Source organism: Eptatretus burgeri, chromosome 1 (assembly GCF_056783735.1).
Source record: "Eptatretus burgeri isolate ZD-2024b chromosome 1, Ebu_testis_v1, whole genome shotgun sequence".
NCBI lineage: Eukaryota > Metazoa > Chordata > Myxini > Myxiniformes > Myxinidae > Eptatretus > Eptatretus burgeri.
Genome location: NC_140961.1, coordinates 163,404,257 through 163,427,330, shown reverse-complemented (window position 1 = coordinate 163,427,330; position 23,074 = coordinate 163,404,257). Strand labels below are relative to the sequence as shown.

The 23,074-nt window shown below is 46.5% G+C and overlaps 1 protein-coding gene across 12 annotated transcripts in view; it reads right to left on the bottom strand.

The window, feature by feature from the left end:
* The window catches only part of LOC147035910 (spermatid perinuclear RNA-binding protein-like), a 227,207-nt gene that overhangs the window by 190,133 nt on the left and 14,000 nt on the right, over positions 1-23,074 (bottom strand). For 9 of the 12 annotated variants that reach the window (XM_085848072.1, XM_085848045.1, XM_085848037.1 and 6 more), the window contains exons 5-9: positions 11,038-11,115; positions 10,580-10,657; positions 10,122-10,199; positions 9,664-9,741; positions 9,113-9,284 (exon numbers count right to left, since the gene is read on the bottom strand). In XM_085848072.1, coding sequence (XP_085704198.1) covers positions 9,113-9,284; positions 9,664-9,741; positions 10,122-10,199; positions 10,580-10,657; positions 11,038-11,115 — 484 coding nt within the window. The remainder of the gene's footprint in view (positions 1-9,112; positions 9,285-9,663; positions 9,742-10,121; positions 10,200-10,579; positions 10,658-11,037; positions 11,116-23,074) is intronic. The other 3 variants (XM_085848084.1, XM_085848118.1, XM_085848129.1) reach the window with 3 other exon arrangements.

Below are 23,074 nucleotides of genomic sequence, written 5' to 3'. Positions count from 1 at the left end.
TTGACTTGAAATTTGAAGAGGATATATATTTCAGGTCACTGAATTGAATGAGCCAATTATTTTTGAGATCAACCTGGACCAAAATGTTAACATAGGTCCAAGGTCAACAACATGTTCCCTGCCCCATCCCTCTCCCTTCCACAGATCTCCAAATGTCTCTGTTCCCTACTGTTTTGCCCTTCCCACTCCCACCCATCTTGTCTCATGTCCCCCTTGCTGCGTGTTGTGTATGAGCTCTCATGCGAGCCTCGGCAAGGTATACAAAAAAAAAACAAAAAACAAGGGTGCCATTTCTAAAATCCTCAATTTTCATCCGATTGACTTGAAATTTGAAGAGGATATATTTTTCAGGTCACTGAATTCAACCACCAATTATTTTTGAGGTCCACATAGGCCAAAAGGTTATCCAAGGCTAAATTTATATAACTGTCAATTTTCATCCAATTCACTTGAGATTTGAAGAGGAGTTGCATATTTGGTCATTTAATTCAACCACCAATTATTTTTGAGGTCAAATTTGTTTCATGGATTATGCAAGTACCGTGCTCTGCATGATGTCTTCTTCTTTGTTTGTTTGTCTGTTGGTTTGTCTGTGTACAGGATATCTCTAAAAGTTGTGGACGGATCCGGATGAAATCTTGTGGACAGGTTCGGTGTGTGACATGGAGGAACCGATTCGATTTTGGTGAAGATCCGGATCCAACTCCTAGAATTTTTAAGTGATTCTTCACCATTGAGTGATGGGGCTAAAAATGATATATTGCACGATATCTCAAGAAGTTGTGGATGGATTGTGATGAAACTTGGTGGACCGGTTGTGTGTGTGGGATGGACGAATTTCTTCGATTTTGGTGAAGATCGAATCCGGATCTGGATACGAGTTGTTTAATTTTTAAAGTGATTCTTCGCCACTGATCGGGCCAAAAACGTTATAGTACTGTATCGCATGATATTTCAAAAATGTATTGGGCCCAATATGTTCTTGTGGATCAGCCATTATGTGACGGAGGTATGCGCTCTACCGAGTGCCCTTCTAGTTTGTAACGGTTTCAGTTAAAGTGGGAGAAATAGGAGGATATTTTTGGAGATTTTGGGTGTCAGTCAAAACGTTTTTCCCATTTTCCCCATTCACTTCAATGTAAATTTTGGGGTGTTTTAGAAGCCCAATTATCCTACTACTGACCCAAAAGTGGCAAAAGTTCCTGAGGACCTCAAAATCCCCAAAAGTGGCAAAAGTTCCTGAGGACCCAACCTTCTTATCCTGCTTCCTGATGTCCTCCACTCATACAGTTAAGGAGTTCCTCTCAATGGAATCCTTTCCTCTCCTTCCTGTCTTCTCACAGTGGAGGTTGGCATTCTGAAAAATAGTGTATTGGTACCAGTCTTCCTCCTAGCCTACACAAACGACCTTTTTTATGCTCTGGAAACACTCTCTTCCTTTGTGCAGATGACTGCACACAGTAGTAAAGTATCCCCATCCCACTGACAAGACATACGCTGGCTATGTCACTCTCTGCTAGTCTGAAATTGTTAATATGCAAGTTTGATAAATGAGACGCATCTTTCAATCCTGGCAAATCGCACAATCTTACCCTGTCACTTCATTAAGGATATAATCAAACAAACCAACTTCTCTATTGCCATGGTCAGCCATTGGAAGAGGTTCAGTCTCTTGAAGTTCCTGGCCTCACCACGAGGCATGACCTTTACTGGATTGACCACAGAGCAAAGCTGACCTCCAAAAAAATAACAGACTAGGTGTCTTCTGTCGTTACAAATTATTATTTTGAAAATTTGAACTATTCATAGTCTACAATCCAAGGCCTTTGTCCTTTGTCCAATGTGGTATCGCTCTCCCCCATGGGTTGGTGTCCAAGCATCATGTCTCACCTGTATGCTGTGGAACCGAAAGCCCTCAAAATTATTGGCAACACCTGTGATGAGCTAAAATACGACCACATCTTCCCCATTACAGCTCCCTCTATTCTCTCCCACACCAGATCCTCCAGGACATACAATTTCTTCCAGTGACATCGTCGCCATTAAAATCCTGAAATTCAGGCTTTCCACGAAACTCCATTCTGCTATTCCTCTTTCCTCAAGTTTGTCGAACTGCCTTCCACAGATTGTTCCATCATACTCTTCCTTCAACGGCTTCACAGAGCAGTGCACTACCATGTTGAATCACCCGCCCCCCCCCACCCTTCCCCACTACCCACCCAACCCAACAATATTCGCTGCTTTTAGCCCCATTAAACCTCCCTCGTCTAATGTTCTTACAGGTTTCCAAGTTTCCTCTTCCACACACTCACACTCCTCTTTTCTTGTTCGTTATTTCCAGTGTCCAGCTGTAGCCCCACTACATCACCATTTTTAACCCTTTGAGCCCTCAGCTCCTTGGACTTTTTTTTTTTTTTTTTTTTTTTTTTTTTTTTGTATACCTTGGTCGAGGCTCGTATGAGAGCTAACACACAACTCACAGCAAGGAGGCATGAGACAAGAGGGGTGGGAGTGGGAGGGACAAAACATTGGGGAACAGACACAGGTGAACTGTGGAAGGGAGAGGGATGGGGATGGGACGGGGAACATGGCGAGGAGAAGATGGACATTACAGGGACTTTCAGGAAGGAAAGCAGGAGAATTGAAGGAAGTGGGCTTGGGTGGATTATCGGGGGTAGAAAAGATCGAGGATTTGGATGGGGAAGATAAGAGGTGGTGGTGAACAGCTGTTTTGAAAGCCTGGAGGGAAGAATGGGAAAGAATAGAGTGAGGAAGTTTATTCCAAAGGCGGGAAAAAGAGGAATGAAAGCGTGAAGATGAGCAGTGATTCGTGATTTTGGTAGTTTTACCAGAAGGGGGTTGTTGGCGGACCTTGAGCGCCCTGTGGAAATGTGGTTGGGACAAATCGCAGAGAGAGAGCAGGGGGGGCAAGGCTGGAGAGGAGTCGGTAGAAGACAGAAAGACCACCGACCAACCTGCGGTGATTGAGTGAGAGGCCCAAAGACTCAGCTTCATTGCGGGAGATGCCAATGATCTTAAAAGCTCTGGTTTCGACAGCGTGAAGTCGAGAAAGGTGGGAGGCAGGAGCACCAGCCCAGAGGGGAGAGCAGTACTCCATCAGGCTACGGACAAAAGCTTTGTAAGTAGTCAGGAGCTCAAGAGGGCCGAGGAAGGACTTTGCACGACGGAGGATTCCCAGTCGGCGACTGGCTTTGAGGCAAGGTTGGAAATGTGACTTTCCCAGGAAAGGTCATGGCAGATAGTGAGACCCAGAAGCTTGAAAGAAAAGACTTCTTCCAGAGGATTGTTGAGAAAGTGGATGGGGGTTTTGTAAACGGTCCTTTCGAAGAGACATAGTGAGAGTGTGAGATTTGTGTGGATTGAAAGACATGTTCCACGTGTTGGACCAGTTTGTGATTTTATCCAGATCTGCAGTGAGCGAAGAAGCTGCTGCTTGCCGGTCTGAGGGATGACAGATGGTACGGCAGAGGGTGGAGTCATCGGCAAAGAGAAATAGAGGATTTTCCAGAGAGTCCGAGAGATCATTGATGAAAACCAGAAAAAGAACAGGGCCCAGAACGCTACCTTGAGGAACTCCAGCCTGCACAGGAAGAGGGGATGAAAGAACTCCATTTAGGGCCACACGTTGACTGCGACAGGAGAGGAAGTCTGCGAGCCATGAGTGGAGATGGCCTTGAATACCATGGGAAGAGAGTTTGGTGAGTAGGGCAGGGTGCCAGACTGTGTCAAAAGCACGTGATATGTCCAGGGATACGGCTCGGATTTCCTGTCTGGCATTGAGGACCTCCATCCATTGATGGGAGAGCAGTAGCAGCATATCCAGGGTAGAGTGACCTGGTCTGAAACCAAATTGATGATTGGAAATCAAGCCATTGGAGAAGAGGAAGGATTTCATGTCTGAAGCAATGATGGATTCCATAACCTTGCTGATGATTGGGAGAAGGCTGATTGGTCTGTAGTTACAGGGATCTGTTTTTGCACCTTTTTATGCAGGGCAGTGATGTTAGCAGATTTCCAAGCAGATGGCAGATGACCTTGGGAAAATGAGAGGGTGAATAGAACAGAGAGAGGGTGAGCAAGAGCAGAAGAGCAGGCTTTGAGGACACGTGGGCTGATGCCGTCTGGACCGGTTGCAGAATCTGACTCGAGGTTTGAAAGCAAGCTCTCCACCTTGTCAGGAGAAAAGGATACAGAGTCCAGGGACAGTTGGGTGCGACTGGGTAAAGTGGGTAGAGATAGTGATGGGTTTGGGACACAAGATTTAGCTGCAAACACCGAGTTTAGACATTCAGCTTTATCACGTGTGGAATCACCGCAGGTTGGTCGGTGGTCTTTCTGTCTTCTACCGACTCCTCTCCAGCCTTGCCCCCCCTGCTCTCTCTGCGATTTGTCCCAACCACATTTCCACAGGGCGCTCAAGGTCCGCCAACAACCCCCTTCTGGTAAAACTACCAAAATCACGAATCACTGCTCATCTTCACTCTTTCATTCCTCTTTTTTCCCGCCTTTGGAATAAACTTCCTCACTCTATTCTTTCCCATTCTTCCCTCCAGGCTTTCAAAACAGCTGTTCACCACCACCTCTTATCTTCCCCCATCCAAATCCTCGATCTTTTCTACCCCCGATAATCCACCCATGCCCACTTCCTTCAATTCTCCTGCTTTCCTTCCTGAAAGTCCCTGTAATGTCCATCTTCTCCTCGCCATGTTCCCCGTCCCATCCCCATCCCTCTCCCTTCCACAGTTCACCTGTGTCTGTTCCCCAATGTTTTGTCCCTTCCACTCCCACCCCTCTTGTCTCATGCCTCCTTGCTGTGAGTTGTGTGTTAGCTCTCATACGAGCCTCGACCAAGGTATACAAAAAAAAAAAAAAAAAAAAAAAAAAAAAAAAATCAGCAGTGCGGCCATTTGAGGTAAGGGAGGGGATGGAGGGGGAACATACACCAGAAACAGATTTGATTAAACGCCACCAGGATTTTGAGGAGGGAGAGAGGTTTGAGAGTTCAGACTTGAGATGAGAAAGATGTTGTTTTCTGGCTCTCCTGAGGGTAGATACACACTTGTTCCGAGCTTTGTGGAAAGAACTGAGATTGCCCTCAGTTGGGTTTGCTTTCCATGAGGCAAAGGCAAGTTGTTTCAGGACAACTGCCTCACCACAAGCTTCAGTAAACCAAGGGCGGGAGGAAGGGTAAGACAACTGAACACGAGAGGGGATAAATCTGTGCATGAGGGAGAGCAAGTTTCTTTGAAAGAATTCCCAGGATGAGTTGATGTTTGAGAAAGTAGTGATAGGAGACCAGTCTGTAAGTTTGATGGCTGCTCGGAGACCCTGCCAGTCGGCTTGAGTGAAATGCCAGACTCGACGGCGGTGAGGTGGTTCTCTGATGACAGCCAGAGAGATGTCCACTTTAACAAGGACGTGGTCAGAAGAACCAATTGGAGCGAAGGAAGAGCAGCAGATATTGTCAGGGAAATTTGTCAAAATCAGATCCAGAAGAGATGGAGTACCATTGGTTGAGATCCGGGTCGGGAAGTTGACCGATTGAGTCAGTCCCAATGAGTCACAGAAAGCTTTTGCTGATGTCCCATGGCAGGTGAGAGAGGTACCCACACCTAGCCAACTGGCGTGATGACAATTGAAGTCGCCACATAAGAGGAAGAGAGAGTTTGGATGAGAAGATAGAAGATGGTCCATGTTTTCGGAGAGTGAGGTGTAGATGGAGTCATCACTGTTCGGTGGACGGTACAGCACACATATAAACATGAGGTGGGAGTGGAGGGGAAGCCGAAGCCAGAGGTATTCCTGGGGGTGTGGGGGAGTGAGAGCAGTGCAGGGAGAGTGAGGAATAGAGTCTTTGATGAAGAGAGCAACACCTCCACCAGGACGAGGCTCAGGTCTGTCATACCGTAAGAGGGAGTAACCAGGGAGAGATACTTGGGAGTCAGACACGTCTTGGGAGAGGAAAGTTTCTGTTAGGGTTTCTGTTCTGTTAGCGAACAACCCTATCCCACGCGGAACGTGTTTCTGAAAAACGAGTTTTTCCATCGTGAGACTTTCGGCTTCCGCACCCTGGACTCCCTGAAGAAAAAATTGGCCGCTCGGGTATATGGAGGTTTGAATAGCCGCCGGTAAACCAGCCGCCAGGGTTCAACGGGTTAAACCTCTGTGGAAATAAAATAATTAATCCCATCTTGTGAAATATGCATAATATGCTACACCAACAATTTATGGCTATATAAGGTGATAAGAAAGCTCTGTGGATCACATGACTATCGCAAAGCATTGGTGTTCTGTATTAATCATGCTGAAACGAGTTTTTCCATCGTGAGATTGGCGTTTTTTGTCCACAGATGTACGTACTCATTTCTTCTTGCATGCTTTCCAATGCTTTTAAATAATGTGGAAGTGTAAACAATTATATTAAAAATATAATTGTTCTTGTCACTACAACTATGAGCACCCATACTTGAGCTCGTAAGTTTAAGTTTTCACTGTGCTGGAATCAAAGGATTGCAAATTTAAAAAAAAAAACACCAGTCCCCAATGATCCCTTCCTGAAACAGCCCTTTTGATTTCCAAAGATAAATAAATATGCGGAGGATTAGAATTTATAATGTGCTCTCCAGCTTACTTTAAAATATTGTTACGGTTGTGGAAATTCGCATTACACCATAAAGGGCCCTCAGGTGAGATATCTCTGTAAGTACATGTGTAGTTAGCCCAAACCCGTTGTATAGAGGGAATTTATGTGATCCATCCGGGCTGCGACGCTTTGAGTTAGCCATTTTTCTGTTCTATCATTTATTTCAAACAAACAGCATCTCAACAACCACGCCATCTCCACCACAGCGCCAACCACACTACAACCACGCCACCTCCACCATCTACGCTACCACATCTTCGCCACTCGCCATTCAGTAGGCCCTGTGCGGTTACGATCTCCGGGAACAAACAAAAACCAACAACGATGCTCGGGAGTTTTCCCGCCTGTTTCTCCAGTTGAAATTCTCCGCGCTCGGTGTGGGAGAAGTGCGATCCGAGCTGGGGGTCAAAGGTGAGAAAAGGTGGGGGCCTCTTTTTGGGGGAATAATTCCCTGGCTCTGAGCCAAGACTGACTCCCCCGGCCCCCGCACGGCGCGGGGTGGAGGGAGAGCGAGAGGTCACGCCCCCCTTCAAGAGGCTTCTCCAAGAAGCTCGAAGGGAGGTGGGGCTGAAAACGGGGCGGAGCGAAGGGCGGAGCCCCGCGCTACAAAAGGCGGACAGGACGGACCTTGAGGAGTGGTTCTTGGTCGAGAGTTGGTCGAGTTGTTTGTCGAGAGTTGTTGGTCGAGAGTTGTTGGTCGAGTTGTTGGTCGAGAGTTGGTCGAGTTGGTTCGGGTTGAGTTGGTTCTTCGAGGCTTCCTGTTTGCTTGTCTTGTCGGGGGAAGAGCCCTGCGCCCGCGGCTTGGCGACTGGCCTGTCAGGAAGGCACGGACGGGAGACGCGGCAGCGCCGGTTGTGAGGTGGACCTGCGCATCCGGACAAGGAGTGCCGGAGAGGGTTCGCCAGCCGCGAGAGAGGTCGGGGCCAGGCGCGACCACGCTGACAGTCGTGGGAGAGGGGCTCACCGGCCACGAAAAGGGAAGTCGCGACTTCTTTTTCCTTTTCCTTTGCTTTTTGTGTAAATGTCTGTGGGTGGCGCCGTCCGTCAAGTAGTATTGTTTTAAGTGTTGCCGTGTGTTCGCGTATCGGTCGTAGCTCTGCATTGTTGTTGTTGTTTTAAATTGATATATGTGCATTTCTGATTCTGTTTGGCTGTATATGTGTGCTCTGTGTCTGTGTGAACTTGTTCCTCGTTTTGCTGCGTCCTTCCCTTTGTTGAATCTCCATCTTATCTTGCTTCATGTAAAGGGTTCGTCGTGGGCTTAATACGCCCGATAATTAATCTGAACCGTCGAGGCTGACGATAACACCGCTCGGTTATCCCGATAGTACGGAACGGACCGCTTAAGCGGCCCGTGTCCAGAGTCGACCAGCGGCGAGGTGCGATCGCCCGGTTTACCATCCGCGTGGGTACTTAGGTAGGTCGAGTTTGGCGAACAACCCTATCCCACGCGGGTGGCCGATTGGCACGATCGTGGTGAGTCCGAAAGGCCTACCCGTGACTAGCTCCCGGCGTTAGTCCGAGAGGGTCACGACAGAATTGTCCGTCCGGTGGGCGACGTGCCGCAATTTGAGTCACGTGGCCGATGGCGCGCCGGCGAGCGCGAATTCGCAACAATATATATATATATATTATATATACTTGATAATGGATCATCACAAACTGATGGCATTCTATAATAGATAGATATAGTGCGCTAATTAACTGGGGAACAAATCTTTTCTTTATTGGTTGACAAGTTAAATTAAATAAAACCCTGGCTGAAGGCAGCTGCCGTTGCTCTGCACGAGAGAAGCATGAGAACACTTCATTCAAATTAATGAATACATAAAATATGCTGAATAACAATTGGTAAGGGAATAAAACTTTAGGAATCACATTATATTATCGCACAGCATCAAGGTTCCTGGAATGCAAGGCATTGTTATGAAGCATACATCATGCAATAGTCATGGAGGGGGAGGGCAGTGAAGCAATGCTAATGTCTGAAAAAGCTTGAAAGCGCTCGAGGACGAACCACAGGAAATTTGCTTGAACAAAAAGTCTCGCCTGGATAATACATATGTTGTTTACCCCGAAGGCAATTCCACATCCTTAAAAACATTTGTTTGTCTCTTATCAAAATGTGACCAGCAGGGCTTGGTCAACTCACTTGCACACATGCCGATCACCGCCCCCATCCCCCAATTTACTCTTCTCTATGTAAGAAACTGTTTGAAACATCAATCCTACCCTCGGTGATTTTGCTTTTTCTAGAATCCTTGTGTACGAATGCTAATTTAACTAGTTGTGTTTTATAACTTACTTGTGCTTTCTGTATTTAATGGAAGAAATTATACATGGATTTTTTTTTCAGAAAAGTGATTTTTTTAATTCAGTTAAAAAGGTCAATGGGAATACAATGTATTCGAGCCAAGATCTTTGCTCAAAGCCATAGAACTCACTCACTTTAAGCTGTTCTGGCAGGGTGAGAGAAATCGACATGAGCAACGAACGGGTTGGCTTGTCCTTGCAAATGAGCACAAGATCAAAATGTGTCTCTCCACAGAGAAGTAATCCTTTAGCCAACGCTCCAATTCGCATGACACCGCACAACTGCCGTGAAATTGAGCCCTCGGCACTTGTTGTGTTCATTGAGGGATGGGGAGGGGTGGGGGAGGGGGGGAGGGAAAACAAGCGAAAAAGTTTTTATTGTTGAAAAGTCAGAAGATAGTCATTCATTATGACACAAACAAGTGCACAATTCAAAGTACAAGAAGTTGATGAAGTACAATTTTAGAAACAATCACAAAAAAACAACACAACAGTCTGAAAAGTTTGTGCAAGTACTCCAAATTCCACATGGACACACTTTCACCCTATCTACAAACTGCTCAAGAACCTCAGAAGCTCATGCCTGGGGTCTCCAAACACCATTTCTATCATTCATCAAATTACTATTTCTTTACGACAGGAAAGAAATTGCAAAGACTACATGAAGGTTTAACCCAAAGCCTCACCTTTCATCAGAATCAGCTTCAGTATTTATACAGCTCGCGTCGATGGCTGAGGACAGTGTTGAATCGTTGCTCTTCTTCCTATCAGCCAGCAATGCGAGTGCGTGTTCGGTGGTGGGGGAGGGGGAGGAAAAACAAGCAAAAAAGTTTTTATTGTTGAAAACTCAGAAGATAGTCATTCATTATGACACAAACAAGTGCACAATTCAAAGTACAAGAAGTTGATGAAGTACAATTTTAGAAACAATCACAAAAAAACAACACAACAGTCTGAAAAGTTTGTGCAAGTACTCCAAATTCCACATGGACACACTTTCACCCTATCTACAAACTGCTCAAGAACCTCAGAAGCTCATGCCTGGGGTCTCCAAACACCATTTCTATCATTCATCAAATTACTATTTCTTTACGACAGGAAAGAAATTGCAAAGACTACATGAAGGTTTAACCCAAAGCCTCACCTTTCATCAGAATCAGCTTCAGTATTTATACAGCTCGCGTCGATGGCTGAGGACAGTGTTGAATCGTTGCTCTTCTTCCTATCAGCCAGCAATGCGAGTGCGTGTTCGGTGGTGGGGGAGGGGGAGGAAAAACAAGCAAAAAAGTTTTTATTGTTGAAAACTCAGAAGATAGTCATTCATTATGACACAAACAAGTGCACAATTCAAAGTACAAGAAGTTGATGAAGTACAATTTTAGAAACAATCACAAAAAAACAACACAACAGTCTGAAAAGTTTGTGCAAGTACTCCAAATTCCACATGGACACACTTTCACCCTATCTACAAACTGCTCAAGAACCTCAGAAGCTCATGCCTGGGGTCTCCAAACACCATTTCTATCATTCATCAAATTACTATTTCTTTACGACAGGAAAGAAATTGCAAAGACTACATGAAGGTTTAACCCAAAGCCTCACCTTTCATCAGAATCAGCTTCAGTATTTATACAGCTCGCGTCGATGGCTGAGGACAGTGTTGAATCGTTGCTCTTCTTCCTATCAGCCAGCAATGCGAGTGCGTGTTCGGTGGTGGGGGAGGGGGAGGAAAAACAAGCAAAAAAGTTTTTATTGTTGAAAACTCAGAAGATAGTCATTCATTATGACACAAACAAGTGCACAATTCAAAGTACAAGAAGTTGATGAAGTACAATTTTAGAAACAATCACAAAAAAACAACACAACAGTCTGAAAAGTTTGTGCAAGTACTCCAAATTCCACATGGACACACTTTCACCCTATCTACAAACTGCTCAAGAACCTCAGAAGCTCATGCCTGGGGTCTCCAAACACCATTTCTATCATTCATCAAATTACTATTTCTTTACGACAGGAAAGAAATTGCAAAGACTACATGAAGGTTTAACCCAAAGCCTCACCTTTCATCAGAATCAGCTTCAGTATTTATACAGCTCGTGTCGATGGCTGAGGACAGTGTTGAATCGTTGCTCTTCTTCCTATCAGCCAGCAATGCGAGTGCGTGTTCGGTGGTGGGGGAGGGGGAGGAAAAACAAGCAAAAAAGTTTTAATTGTTGAAAACTCAGAAGATAGTCATTCATTATGACACAAACAAGTGCACATTGCAAAGGACAAATGATGATGAAGTACAATTTTAGAAACAACGAGAACAGATCTCAGGGGAAGTGCATACCTTCGCCAGGATGAATAGTTTACATTTTGTATCCCACCAAAAGGCCGGATCTGCACTGGGACCTTAACCAAAATCGAATTGGCTTGTTCGTCACCGTCCCAACTCATCCACCTCGACTTGTCATAACCCATCCACAACTTTTTGATATATCCTGAAATATATCATTTTTGGCCCCATTCCTCAATGGGGAGGAATCACTTACAGTGGCAGACAAAAACATTCACCCCCATTCAAAGTTTTCACACTTTGATGCCACCTGAGCTTATTAACCCGCGCACACGAAGCGAAAAGCAGGGTTGAGCAATCGGTCGTGGACGTACATGTCTTTTTGTTGAGAGCGTACATAGAAGAAAAAAAATTCAGCAGAGGATATTTAATCTTTACCACATGCAACATGCAAAACATGCAAAACATGCAAAACTTTACCACATGCAAAACCACTCAACAGAGGAAAATGACACTTCACCACATATTGTTACGAATCTGGCAGCCATTTGCACACAAACAGACAGCAGTTCCTCAGCTTAGTTATTTCAATAAGTATGTGTATCGTTAGATTCCTCCCTATGTCAAAAGGGACCTGTGTGCTGCGAAGTTTCTTTCTGGTAAGATTTTTGCAATACCCAACGCCAACCTATCAATCCTTCGTTCTCGCACCATCGCCAACGTGTCACGTACAGGGGTGAGGTTCCCTCTGCCCACCGTGAGCTCGTCCAATCGACAACGGCCCGCCCGACAGCCGACCCAAAATCCCCCCTTCCCGCTACAAGGGTGGATGGGGAATAGGGTGCTCCCCTGGTTGTTCCGTCTGGGTTCTCAGACACGCATGGGGGAGGGTGGTCGTTGCCCCCTCCCACCAGACCTCCTCCAATCACGGATGGCCACCATTTTCCCCCACCGAACCAATCAGGAGGCTCATCACCTCAGGGCCGACTCCGCCACAGCCAGATGGAGTGTTCGTCCTGTCCAATAAGGGGAGGCCACTGATCGCTCGACAACCCCTCGTCCAATATGGAGGGGAGTTATCTCAAAGCGGTTATCTTGACCCACGGGGGGGGGGGGGGGCTGGAAGGATAAGAAAGGTGGCGAGCTGTCGACACCAGTAGAGTCGCTGTCGTCTAGGCTTTTTGCTCTTTGCCCTTTGGTCTTTTGGTCTGCAGTTGTTGTCGTCTGCGGTCTTGGTCTGCGGTCTTTTCCGGGGTTCCTCGTGGTGGTGGTGGTAGTGGCATCCAGGACCGTAGTGCTCGATCGTCATTCGTGGCAGCCAGGATCGTGGGCTCAGAGGATTCCGGGTCATGGGTTCGAGTCCCAGCGAGGTGGGTTGGAGTCGGTGTAACCGCACGAGGCGGCCAGGTACCCGGCCAGACTCTGTCCCCCCAGCTGAACTATCTTCCTCGGCGGGAGGACCGAATAAAGATCCCATGGGGTCCATTTTCTTTTGGTGTGTGTGTCTGTGATGGCGCCATCCAACAAGTAGAAATTGTCTGCATATTCGTGATTAAGTCTGCTCTGTGTCTCCCTTCCCGATTACTGGAAATAAACCCATGTTAAATGTACCAGCTCGTTGCCTGTCGTTTCTTTCATTGGCCCAGTAAGGTTCGGGCTTGAGAACTAGGAAGGCCGTTTGTGCCGTAAATTGTTCATTTGGTCCGGCGCGGCTTTGGTAACTTCCGCTCGGTTACGCTGGATCCGAGTCAGTAACAGCGACTCGGTTCGGACAAAGTCAGCTGAGGGTGTGGCTTCCCCGGTAGTTAGACGGCGTGGGTACATATGTAAATTGGAATTAGACAAGTGCACCTTACCTCACGCCGTCAAAATATTGGCGACCACGTTCCTTTAAGCGACCCGTCGACTCCGGAGTTATCCGGGGTGACGACCTTTCTATTCCAGGTGTTCGGTGGGAGACGGCACTCCTGCTCCGTCTAGCGGTCGTCCCTCGCCACTGACCCACGGCACCACAACATATTGGTGTCAGGAGCGGGTTCGGACCCCTCCGCCTCCATAGAGAAATTCACGGGACACGGATCAGGGGTGTGCGGAGCAAACCCCCCCCCCGTTCCCTCCAAATTGAGAGCGAGTGAAATTACTCTCAGGACGCACCATGGCGGGCCAAGACGGGCTGGAGCAGGTGGGTTCAGACCTAAGTTTAAGGGAATCCATGGTCCAGGACAACACCCCCATGCAGGAAGACATTTCCCCACAGCCAAACCCAGAGGTTGTAATGGGCGCGGGAGGGGTGGCGTATGAGTGCCCCCTGAACCAAAATCCCCCCCCCAAATCCACCTCCCTCCCCGGGTCCCTGTCGGGTCCGCGACCGATCGTGGCGGATCAGCTCCGCTAGAGCCATCGGGCATCGAACAGATTATACGAATGATGCAAGGAATGCAAAGCCAAATGGACGTGAAGGCGTGCAATGCGCAAAGAATGGAAAACAAAATGCAAAATGCGATGAGGGGTGATATGCGAACACAGAGAGGGGAAATGCAGAACATGGGGTTGAACCTGCGGGCGAGTCTGAAGGAGATGAAGGGCAAAATGGCGGATTGGAGGATGGTGCCTGCACGTGGGGAAACGACCGAGTCAGGGGGGAGTGCAATGGTTGTTCAGACTGTGGTGGAAACGGGTGAGGTCGAGGTAAAAGGAACGCGGGAATTAAAAGGGATGACGGAATTAACATAGACACAAGGGGAGACACAGGATTTAGAAATAATGACAAACGCAGAAATCAAAAGAGGGGGACAAATTGCACGAAACTGAAATTAAAGAGGGACACACACACATGGAATTAGAGGGGGAAATTGAGGTTGAGCGGGTGGAATGTTTCGGGACCCAATGCGGGGGTCAGTTTAACGTCCCTCAGGAACAAGGGGAGACGGTATGCTCCCTCGAAGTGGACTGCGACCAGGTGAGTCCGGTCGGGCCATGCGAGGTCGAGCGGCATGGTACGGAGGGGTACATGCTGAGTTTGGGAGGGGCAGAGGCCTCGGGATCCCTTGAACAAACCCAAACCCCCAGCATGATTATCCCCGAGTGTGTGTTCGAGTGTGCGAGTGGAGTGAATGTGGAATGCATGGTGCGAATGAATAATTGGGGGGAGGAGTGAATCCCACCCAAGGGAACCCGTGGAACCCGAATAGGATGCTCCCCTGGTTGTTCCGTCTGGGTTCTCAGACACGCACAGGGGGAGGGTGGTCATTGCCCCCTCCCAGCAGACCTCCTCCAATCACGGATGGCCATTTTCCCCACCGAACCAATCAGGAGGCTCATCATCTCAGGGCCTCATTTCCAACCTGGCCTCCAAAGCCAGTCTCCGACTGGGAATCCTCCATCGTGCAAAGACCTTCCTTGCCAACCTGAGCTCGTGACCACAAACAAAGCTTCCGTTTGCAGCCTGATGGAGTCATGCTCTCCTCTCTGGGCTGGGTGCTCCTGCCTCTCACCTTTCTCGGCTTCACGCAGTGAAAACCAAGGTATTTTGTTTCATTGGCATCTCCCGCGGTAAGGCTGAGTCTTTGGCCTCTCACTCTCTCACCGCAGGCAGGTCGGTGGTCTTTCTGTCTTCTACCATCTCCTCTCCGGTCTCGCCGCCCCCTCCCCCCGCTCTGTCTGTGATATGTTCTGCCCATATTTTTCCGCAGGGCACTCAAGGTCGCCAAAAACTGCCTTCTGGTAAAACTACCAAAATCACGAATCACTGCTCACCTTCACTCTCATTCCTCTGTTTTCCTGCCTTTGGAATAAACTCCCTCACTCTCCTCAATCCCATTCTTCACTCCATCAACACTTTTTGGGGGAGTCAGAACTGCTGAAACTTTCAAATCTGAAGCTTACATCCAGGCCAGAAAACATGGCAGCTTCAGACTCCAGCGAGGTTACTCAGAAAACGCCTTAAGACCCCAGACAGCGCGGATCGGCTGATGAAGGATATAATTAAATAAGGCCGTCAATCATCTTCAAAAGGGGAGTTTTAATTAACCCAAACACCCAATTTTCATTCTTGCACTTCCTTGGAGTTTTCTTTGTGTGCATGCAAAGTTTCAGGCTGCTAGGTTTTATAGTTTTGGAGTTATGGAGGAGACACACACACTGACACAAATCACCCAAAACGGAAAGAGTAAACTGCATATGTAATTGCTGAAAAAAAAAGGACCCCTGTGGACTGTGCCATCATGGATTGAAAAAGCAGGTTATGAAGGACGGCGTTTCACTCAATGAATTCAATTACACTTTCTGCACATTCCATAATTTTTTCTTCACTCAATATAATCGTCCGAACAGGAGAAAAAGTTAAGTTTAATGCTCTGCTTAAATAAATACACCATGTTATAAAAAATCACTAATTTGTCAACATTTTCGGATTTCACTCCAGATTGACACATATTTTTGTTCACCAGATGCGATTCTCAAATCCGACATAATATTTCGATGATATACTTTCATTAGTCCGTGAGAGTCGATCGTGCTTCGAAATCGAGGCATGCTTGAATAGGCCGAACAAAATGGCGGGCGAAGACTCCAGCAACCACAGAGGGCTGACCAAGATGTCGTGCCGCCATCTTGGTAAAGCTTATTTTTGTTTTTTGTGACGAGCACCCCCTAAATTATCTTCAAAAGGGTTGTTTTAATTAACCCAAACACCCAATTTTCACTCCTGCACTTCCTTGGAGTTTTCTTAGTGTGCATGCAAAGTTTCAGGCTGTTCGGTTTTATAGCTTTGGAGTTATGGAGAAGACACACTGACACACATTGCCTTTTATTCGTGTGTGCGTGTGTGTGTGTGTGTACATACATATATATATATATATATATATATATATATATATATATATTTATAAAACCAATAATATTTTTTTTGTCGGGACGAGCACGAGAGGAACAATAGGAGAGTTTTGGTTGTCAGGACGAGCGCTAAACGGAGCTCTCGACTTTGATCGCATCTCGCTGGCGCCTGGTTCTTCAGACCACTTTTCGAGCGCGTGTTCTGGGCTCTGCTCGTACCGTCGTTGGCGCCTGGTTCTTTGGACCGCATCGCAACGCTGGTCTGGGTCGCTCGTCTCCTCAAAGACCGCATGAGGCAGGAAGTTCCATGTCCTTCTGGGTGTGTGTGTGTGTGTGTGTGTGTGTGTGTGTGTGTGTGTGTGTGTGTGTGTGTGTGTGTGTGTGTGTGTGTGTGCGTGTGTCTGGGGCCCCGTCTGTTAAGTAGGACCTGTTAAGTGCTTGTGCTGTACATGATTTCATTTCTTTATAGTCGGTTTAACTCTGCTAATCGTGTGTCCCCTCCCTCCCCCCCCGCCCCCCCATTATAAATAAATCCCCTGTTAAATGTTTCAGCTCGTTTTTGTGTTTCTTCCATTGGTTCAACACTGTGTGTGTTGGGAGAATTAAAGAAGGCCATTGTTGCCGTAGTGGTGTGCATTTGGGACTGACGGAAGCTCGGTGACCATCCGCTCGGGTCACGCACGGGTCGAGCGCGCATTCGGCTCGTCCCGTACGAGTGCCGTCGAGGGTGTGAATACTCGGTCGCTCGCCACGTGGGTCTAGGTATTTTGAAGTTTGGCAAATAACCCTGTACCACGTGGTGGAATTATTGACGATTCACGGTCCGGTAAGGGACCCGTACCCTCAGGGTTTTCTGAAAGGTACGATCTAGATTCCGGATGTTCGGTAGAGTCGACCATACTGCTCCACCTAGCGGTCGTGCTCGCAGCCGATACCCGGCCCCGCAACAAATTGGTGTTCAGGAGCGGGGTTCAAACCCCTCCGTCTCCACAAAATTAACGAGATTCGGACCAGGGGTGTAAGGAGCAACCTGGTGCTTACCTGGTGACACACCTCGGAATGTTTGGTGCCTTGCGTGTGGAGAGCCAGGACGGAGGTCTGCAGCTGAGACACGATATTGAAGTTTATTTAAATCGAATCCAATGTATTCATATCAAATTTCGAGAGAAATGAGTACCTCATGTGCTGGTTAGCACAAAAGGAGAAGAAAGATTTTAAAATTGTAAAAGCTATGCAGATGTGGAAGAAGGCGCTGCATGTTGGAGCATGCAGGTGCACGTCGCTCATTGTGTGGGTGACTGCGGGTGGATACGCGGATGTTTGAGAGTATGTGTGTTATACCTCTACAAGGATTGCACAAGATGATTTGCCATTGAATTTCTGATGGTCGTTGGGGGAAAAAAAGTGATTCCATCTGTGTGTATAACTCCATGAACCATGGGTCAAGGTATCTGATCACCATGGTTACCATAACATGTTTGAATGAGTTAATGTGAATGAGTAATGATTAATATCGTTCACGATGGTGAAAAAGCATTTTCTCTATGTAACGGCTGTGGGTCTATAGGTAATGACTGTGGGCTGTGGAGATAATACATACGCAACTCAGCCGGACACAGAGGTTGCACAGATGTTCAATTATTGGGGAGCACTTTTGAGGAGCAGAATTGGCATTCGAGTGGTTGTGCCAAGATTGTCGTGAGGTTTGTGAGGTTGCTCATCATTGCCCAACAAATATGCATATATGGTATTTGAATGGACATCAATACTCATGCTGTTATATTTGCAAACAGACGATGCATTAACGTACATTCCGCCTTTCGGATGGACGTTGATTGGATGCCCCTTCTGAGACATAGACTGGTGATCCAAGGTTGAGGTCAATCGTGTGAGAAATGGCTGAGCAGAATTTGGCAGAGTTAAAAATGATTCCCGATATACAACATTGGGTATATACACAGAGATGCCAACTTTTGGAAATCAGAATTAGGGAGGATTTGCAACCGACACCAAATAATGTGCGCGAGGCGCACATCTCGAGCGCGGAGCGCTCGACCCTTGCGGCGGGGTCCAGGGCCCGCCTTAGGGCCCTGGAAGCTCTGGGGTTCTAGACGCTCTCTAGTGCCCTCTGAGCCCTATTTTGGAGCATTTAACATGTTAAGAATTCCCACTTTTTGAACAAAAAAAGGGGAAAATTGTGCACTTTTTAATGTTACATGTATGTTAATATTAGTAAGTTAGGGGACAATCAAAGATTAACAAAAAGCACAAAAGAAGCAATATTTTTCTTACCTTACTGGCTGGTACTACTGCTGCTTGCTTTTTCCATGGCAGCTTTGCTGAGTGACAGCTGTGTGGCTCTTTTAGCGCTTCTGATTATGTCTTTGCTGTATTCTCTCTGGTAGCAAGGGGTGCTATGAGCTAGTTTTTCAATTAAGAGAGCTTCCAGGGTTTTGACACTCAAATTGGGACGAAATTCAGTATGATTCTTCCGTACAAGACTGAGTGCCCGCTCACATGATGCGTTCGAATGAGGAATGACCAAGATTCCCTTCATCACTTTGCTCAAATTAGGATACTTCTTGGCACCAGTGCAGGGATCTGTGAGCTGTGAAATCCGATGCCACTGCTCATCCACTCTCACTGTCTCAGTAGCAATTGTAGCTATGGAGGCGTCTGCCTGGTAGTGAGCGAATTCACTCTCAAGACTGTCTATGTCACTATCACTGCCACTGAACAGACAGGGGAATTTCTTGATGAAAAACTCCACACAGTCAAACCCCACTTCTTGGTGCAGCTTAACATCCAGCACCTGAGCATGCTTGGCTAATTCATCATCTAGCGGCCAGGTTTTGAAGATGTAATTGCAGGCTTTCACATAATATGAGCGAACTGCACTGAAGAAACCTTGGATGTCTGACTCACTCAGAGTGAAGGTGGATTTCTTGAGACTCCTTTGTTCCCTTATATACAGTTTGGCATCGTTCCCAATCATGAGGTCCTCATCATTCTTCTGATGATTTCTGTCAGAGAATGGTACATTTACCAGAGCAACCGATGACACCGATGGTTTCAAAAACCGTACGAAGATATCTTTCAGAAGACCATTCAATTCTCCGTGCAGGAGATGAATACAGGGTTCGTCTCTTTGGAGCAGAAGATTCCCCTTCTCAAAAAGCTTGTTAGCATATCGAAGGAAGAAACAATAGAGTTTTGTTTGTGGAGACAAGAACATCCTGTTGACACGTTTTTCTCTAGATTCCTGCACAGTGTTTGAGGAAGATGCGCTTTTAGTTGTAGAACTCATAGTACACTTAGCCGCAGGGCGATCACACTTGCGTTTACTGCCAGCAGAAGAGGTCAGACTCGTAGTACCAGATCCAATTTTACGTTTGAGGAGAGAGCTTGAGGTAGGTGCAGCCAAGGAAGAAGACCTCTGATTCGAAGGTTTTGCTGAGCTTCTATCAAGTGATTTGGCAAAAGCAGAACTTAACTTGGGTCCTTCTTTGCCTGTAGATGGGACTATCACAGTCTTTCTCGACTCTGAAGGGATCTGCTTTGTAGATGAACGTGATGAAGGGCCGGTGATGCTACCTGCTCTCAGCATTGGTTTTGGTGCTGTCCCTGCTGTCTTCTTCGCAGCAGATACTGCAGTGGTAGTGGTGAATGCTGCTCCACTAGTGCTTGATCCTGCAGTGCCAGTACTGGCAGTAGATACAGTGCCGTCCTTCTTGCTCGTTGTTTGAGTCTTGGCTACAGTTGGTTGCATTTTTCTTCGTACTTCTTCTTTGAAGAAGAGGCGAAGTGGCTCCCACTGTTCAATCAGCCTGTCTAGGCACTGACCAAGGGACAGCCACCTTGTTGCGACATGCTTCAGAATCTTGTGTGTCGGGGCATCACAGAGTTCTTGCAGTGCTTTCACTCCTTTGACGCGTTTACTACTTTTGTCCAAGTAGTAGTAAATATCGATGAGAAAGTCATCTAATTCAATGGGTAAGGCCTGAGCCGCCTTCTTGGCCGTATTGTGCATCATATGGCAAGGGCATCCCATGATGTAGCACTCTGGATTTTGTTTGTGGATATAAGCAGCGACTCCTTTGTGCTTGCCCACCATGACAGAGGCATTATCAGCACAAAAGGAAACACAATTTCCCCACGGAATTTTCCTGTCACTGAACTCATGATCAAGCAGTTTGAAAATGTTTTCTCCAGTGGAATCTTGTTTGCACGCAGGCAAACTTAGCAAACCTTGCTTCACAATCCCAGCACTGTTGTCATAGTACGAAATCAGGACAGGATATAGCTGGGCCTCACCACTGTCATTGCTACCGTCTGTAGCTAGGCTAAATGGAGCTAGTCTAGCAATATCGGCAATAGATGAAGCAGTAACATTTGACAACTCACCAATTATTGCTGAAGTTTTTGTTCTTGCACATCCATACTTTGAAGCAACTTTTGAATCTGGAAACATCTTTTGAAATAGAGGTCCAGCATGATCTGAGACTGATATGGGCAAGTTATGTTCCACAATAAATCCACTAAAGAGAAGTTCCGCTCGGGTAACATCCTCTTCCTCGCTTGTCCCTTGTTTGGTGAAATAATTCAGAAGTGTACCGGTACTCGTGCTCGAAGATCTCTCCTTTGCAATGTCTGTGTGCCGTTTGCTTCCAACGTGCTTCCGAATATCATCGCGACCTCCGTGCTCAACTGAAATATCAACGCTGCATACTGCACAATACGCATGATGAATTCCTCTTTCAGACTTTCGAATACACGGGTATTGGAGACTGTATTCGGTCTTGTACTTCTGAGACCATTTCTTGGTCTTCGTAAGCTTCTTTTCTGCCATTTCGTAATCAACATCGAGGGCTTGAAGCATCGGTACCTTCGAAGTCGATGTTCCACAGCTGCAGCGCGACTCGTAGAACGCTAGCGGCTGTTAAACACCGCACGGTGGTCGCGACCGCCGGGCTGGTACGGGGCCCAGCTGCATGCAGTGAGCGTATCGCATGCATATACACTGTGCATACATACCGCATGCACTGTATTGCACACATACCGCATGCACTAAATCTCAGTGCATGATCGCATAAGCGAGATCCAGACCCAATGTTTCGCTGCTGCTCATTTGAATTTGCAATTTTTTACGTGCAATTTGGTAGCAGCGAACGTTATGGAGTTACCACATGCTATACGTAGCAGACGATGCTTTTCATTCAATTCTCATACCAGTACATTCTGATTAGTGAACAGTGCAAAAATATCAAAATTTCGGGAGGATAAGGATAGTGATCGTAAGGGCGGGAGTTTGGGTGAATTTTCGGAAGCCTCCCGATGAAATCGGGAGGGTTGGCATCTGTGGTATTATGAGAATGTCATGGAGAAGCAGAATGTTTGGTCGAGAGCAAGGGAAACAATGAATGGGTTGTGACAGAGTACGCAGAGAAGGAGGTAAAAATCGTGACCAATTGCATGAGATAGGTATGTATGGGACAAACACCTCTATGACCCTTCCATATAATTATTCACCCCGTGTGAGACGGGATGAAGAGGACATAGACACTGTACACCTGAAGCGAGGCATAGTGTTACATGAAGGGATAACTGGACATCCATTGAACACCTTTTTAGCAATATCTTTACAACATGCTAAAAATCAGAACAAAAGCAAGTGTTGGATTTGCTCACAACTACCCCACTTAGCCAAGCATGGACTGCCCTTTTGGCAGTCCCATTTTCAGGGGAAGAGATTTGAAAGTACCTGGATTGGAGACAAGCTAATCCAGTCCTATCTAGAATATGAGGGACAAAAGGGGATGTAAGTGCGAAAGTACGACAGATAACAAGTAACTGGAAAAAGGAGGGATACAATTGCACTGATTATACAATGTAACAAAGATTTTGTTTGAGTGAATTTTTTGGTTGTTTGTCTTTTATTAGGTCGTAAGAATGAAGAAAATTCATATCTTTCATGTCGCTAATCGTTATTAAGGAAATGACATATTTTTTGAAAAATAACAAAAAATTGTATATTTACATAAGAAAATTGCAGAAAAATGTCTTTGAACATAAATGAAACTATACAACAGCGTTGAAACATACAGGGATATGCTAATCAGAAGTAAAATATAGCATACTACATCTTCGATAAGACTGTTTATTGAAAACACACAGATTTTCTGCTCTTTCTTCGGTGAAGAGGCTGGGTTTCTCGGACCAAACCCCAGACGTAGTCGCCCATCATATGCTCATTATACTGGCCCTGATAGCGCTTCTCAAATTCCATCACATCTTGGTGGAAGCGCTCACCATGCTCTTCGGAGTAGTCTCCCATATTGGATGTAAAAAAAATCTAAATGGGAATGCATCGTGTGCAATTTCAGGGACATTCTGCAACCCATCTCCCTGTCGGACTTGAGAAGATTGTCGACCAGTTCGCGGTAGTTTTCTTCCTTGTTGTTACCCAAGAAGCCCTGAACAACCGCAACGAAGCTGTGCCAGGCACGTTTCTCCGGTGCCAACAACTTTCCGGAGAACTCCGGGTCCTTCATTAGATTTTTAATTTGCGACCCAACGAACACCCCTGCCTTTATTTTTGCCTCCGACAACTTCGGAATACCGCTTCCAAATGCTTGAAGGCAGCGGACTCATGATCTAGTGCTTTCACAAATTGCTTTATGAGCCCCAGCTTGATGTGGAAGGGTGGCATCAAGATCTTCTCTTGCAAAACCAGCGGTTGCCACTTCACGTTCTTCTCGCCAATGACAAAGCCCGTTCTTGATGGCCAGTCCTTCATTTCATAATGTCTCGCTGTAGCTCGGCTATCCCAGTAGCAGAGGAAACAGGGATGTTTTGTGAAGCCGCCTTGCAAACCTGTCAAAAAGCCAATCATCTTAAAGTCTCCAATCACTTCCTAATCATGCTCTTCGTACTTCACTAGGCGCAGCAGGTGCTTCACATTCTCATAGCCTTCCTTTAGCTGAACA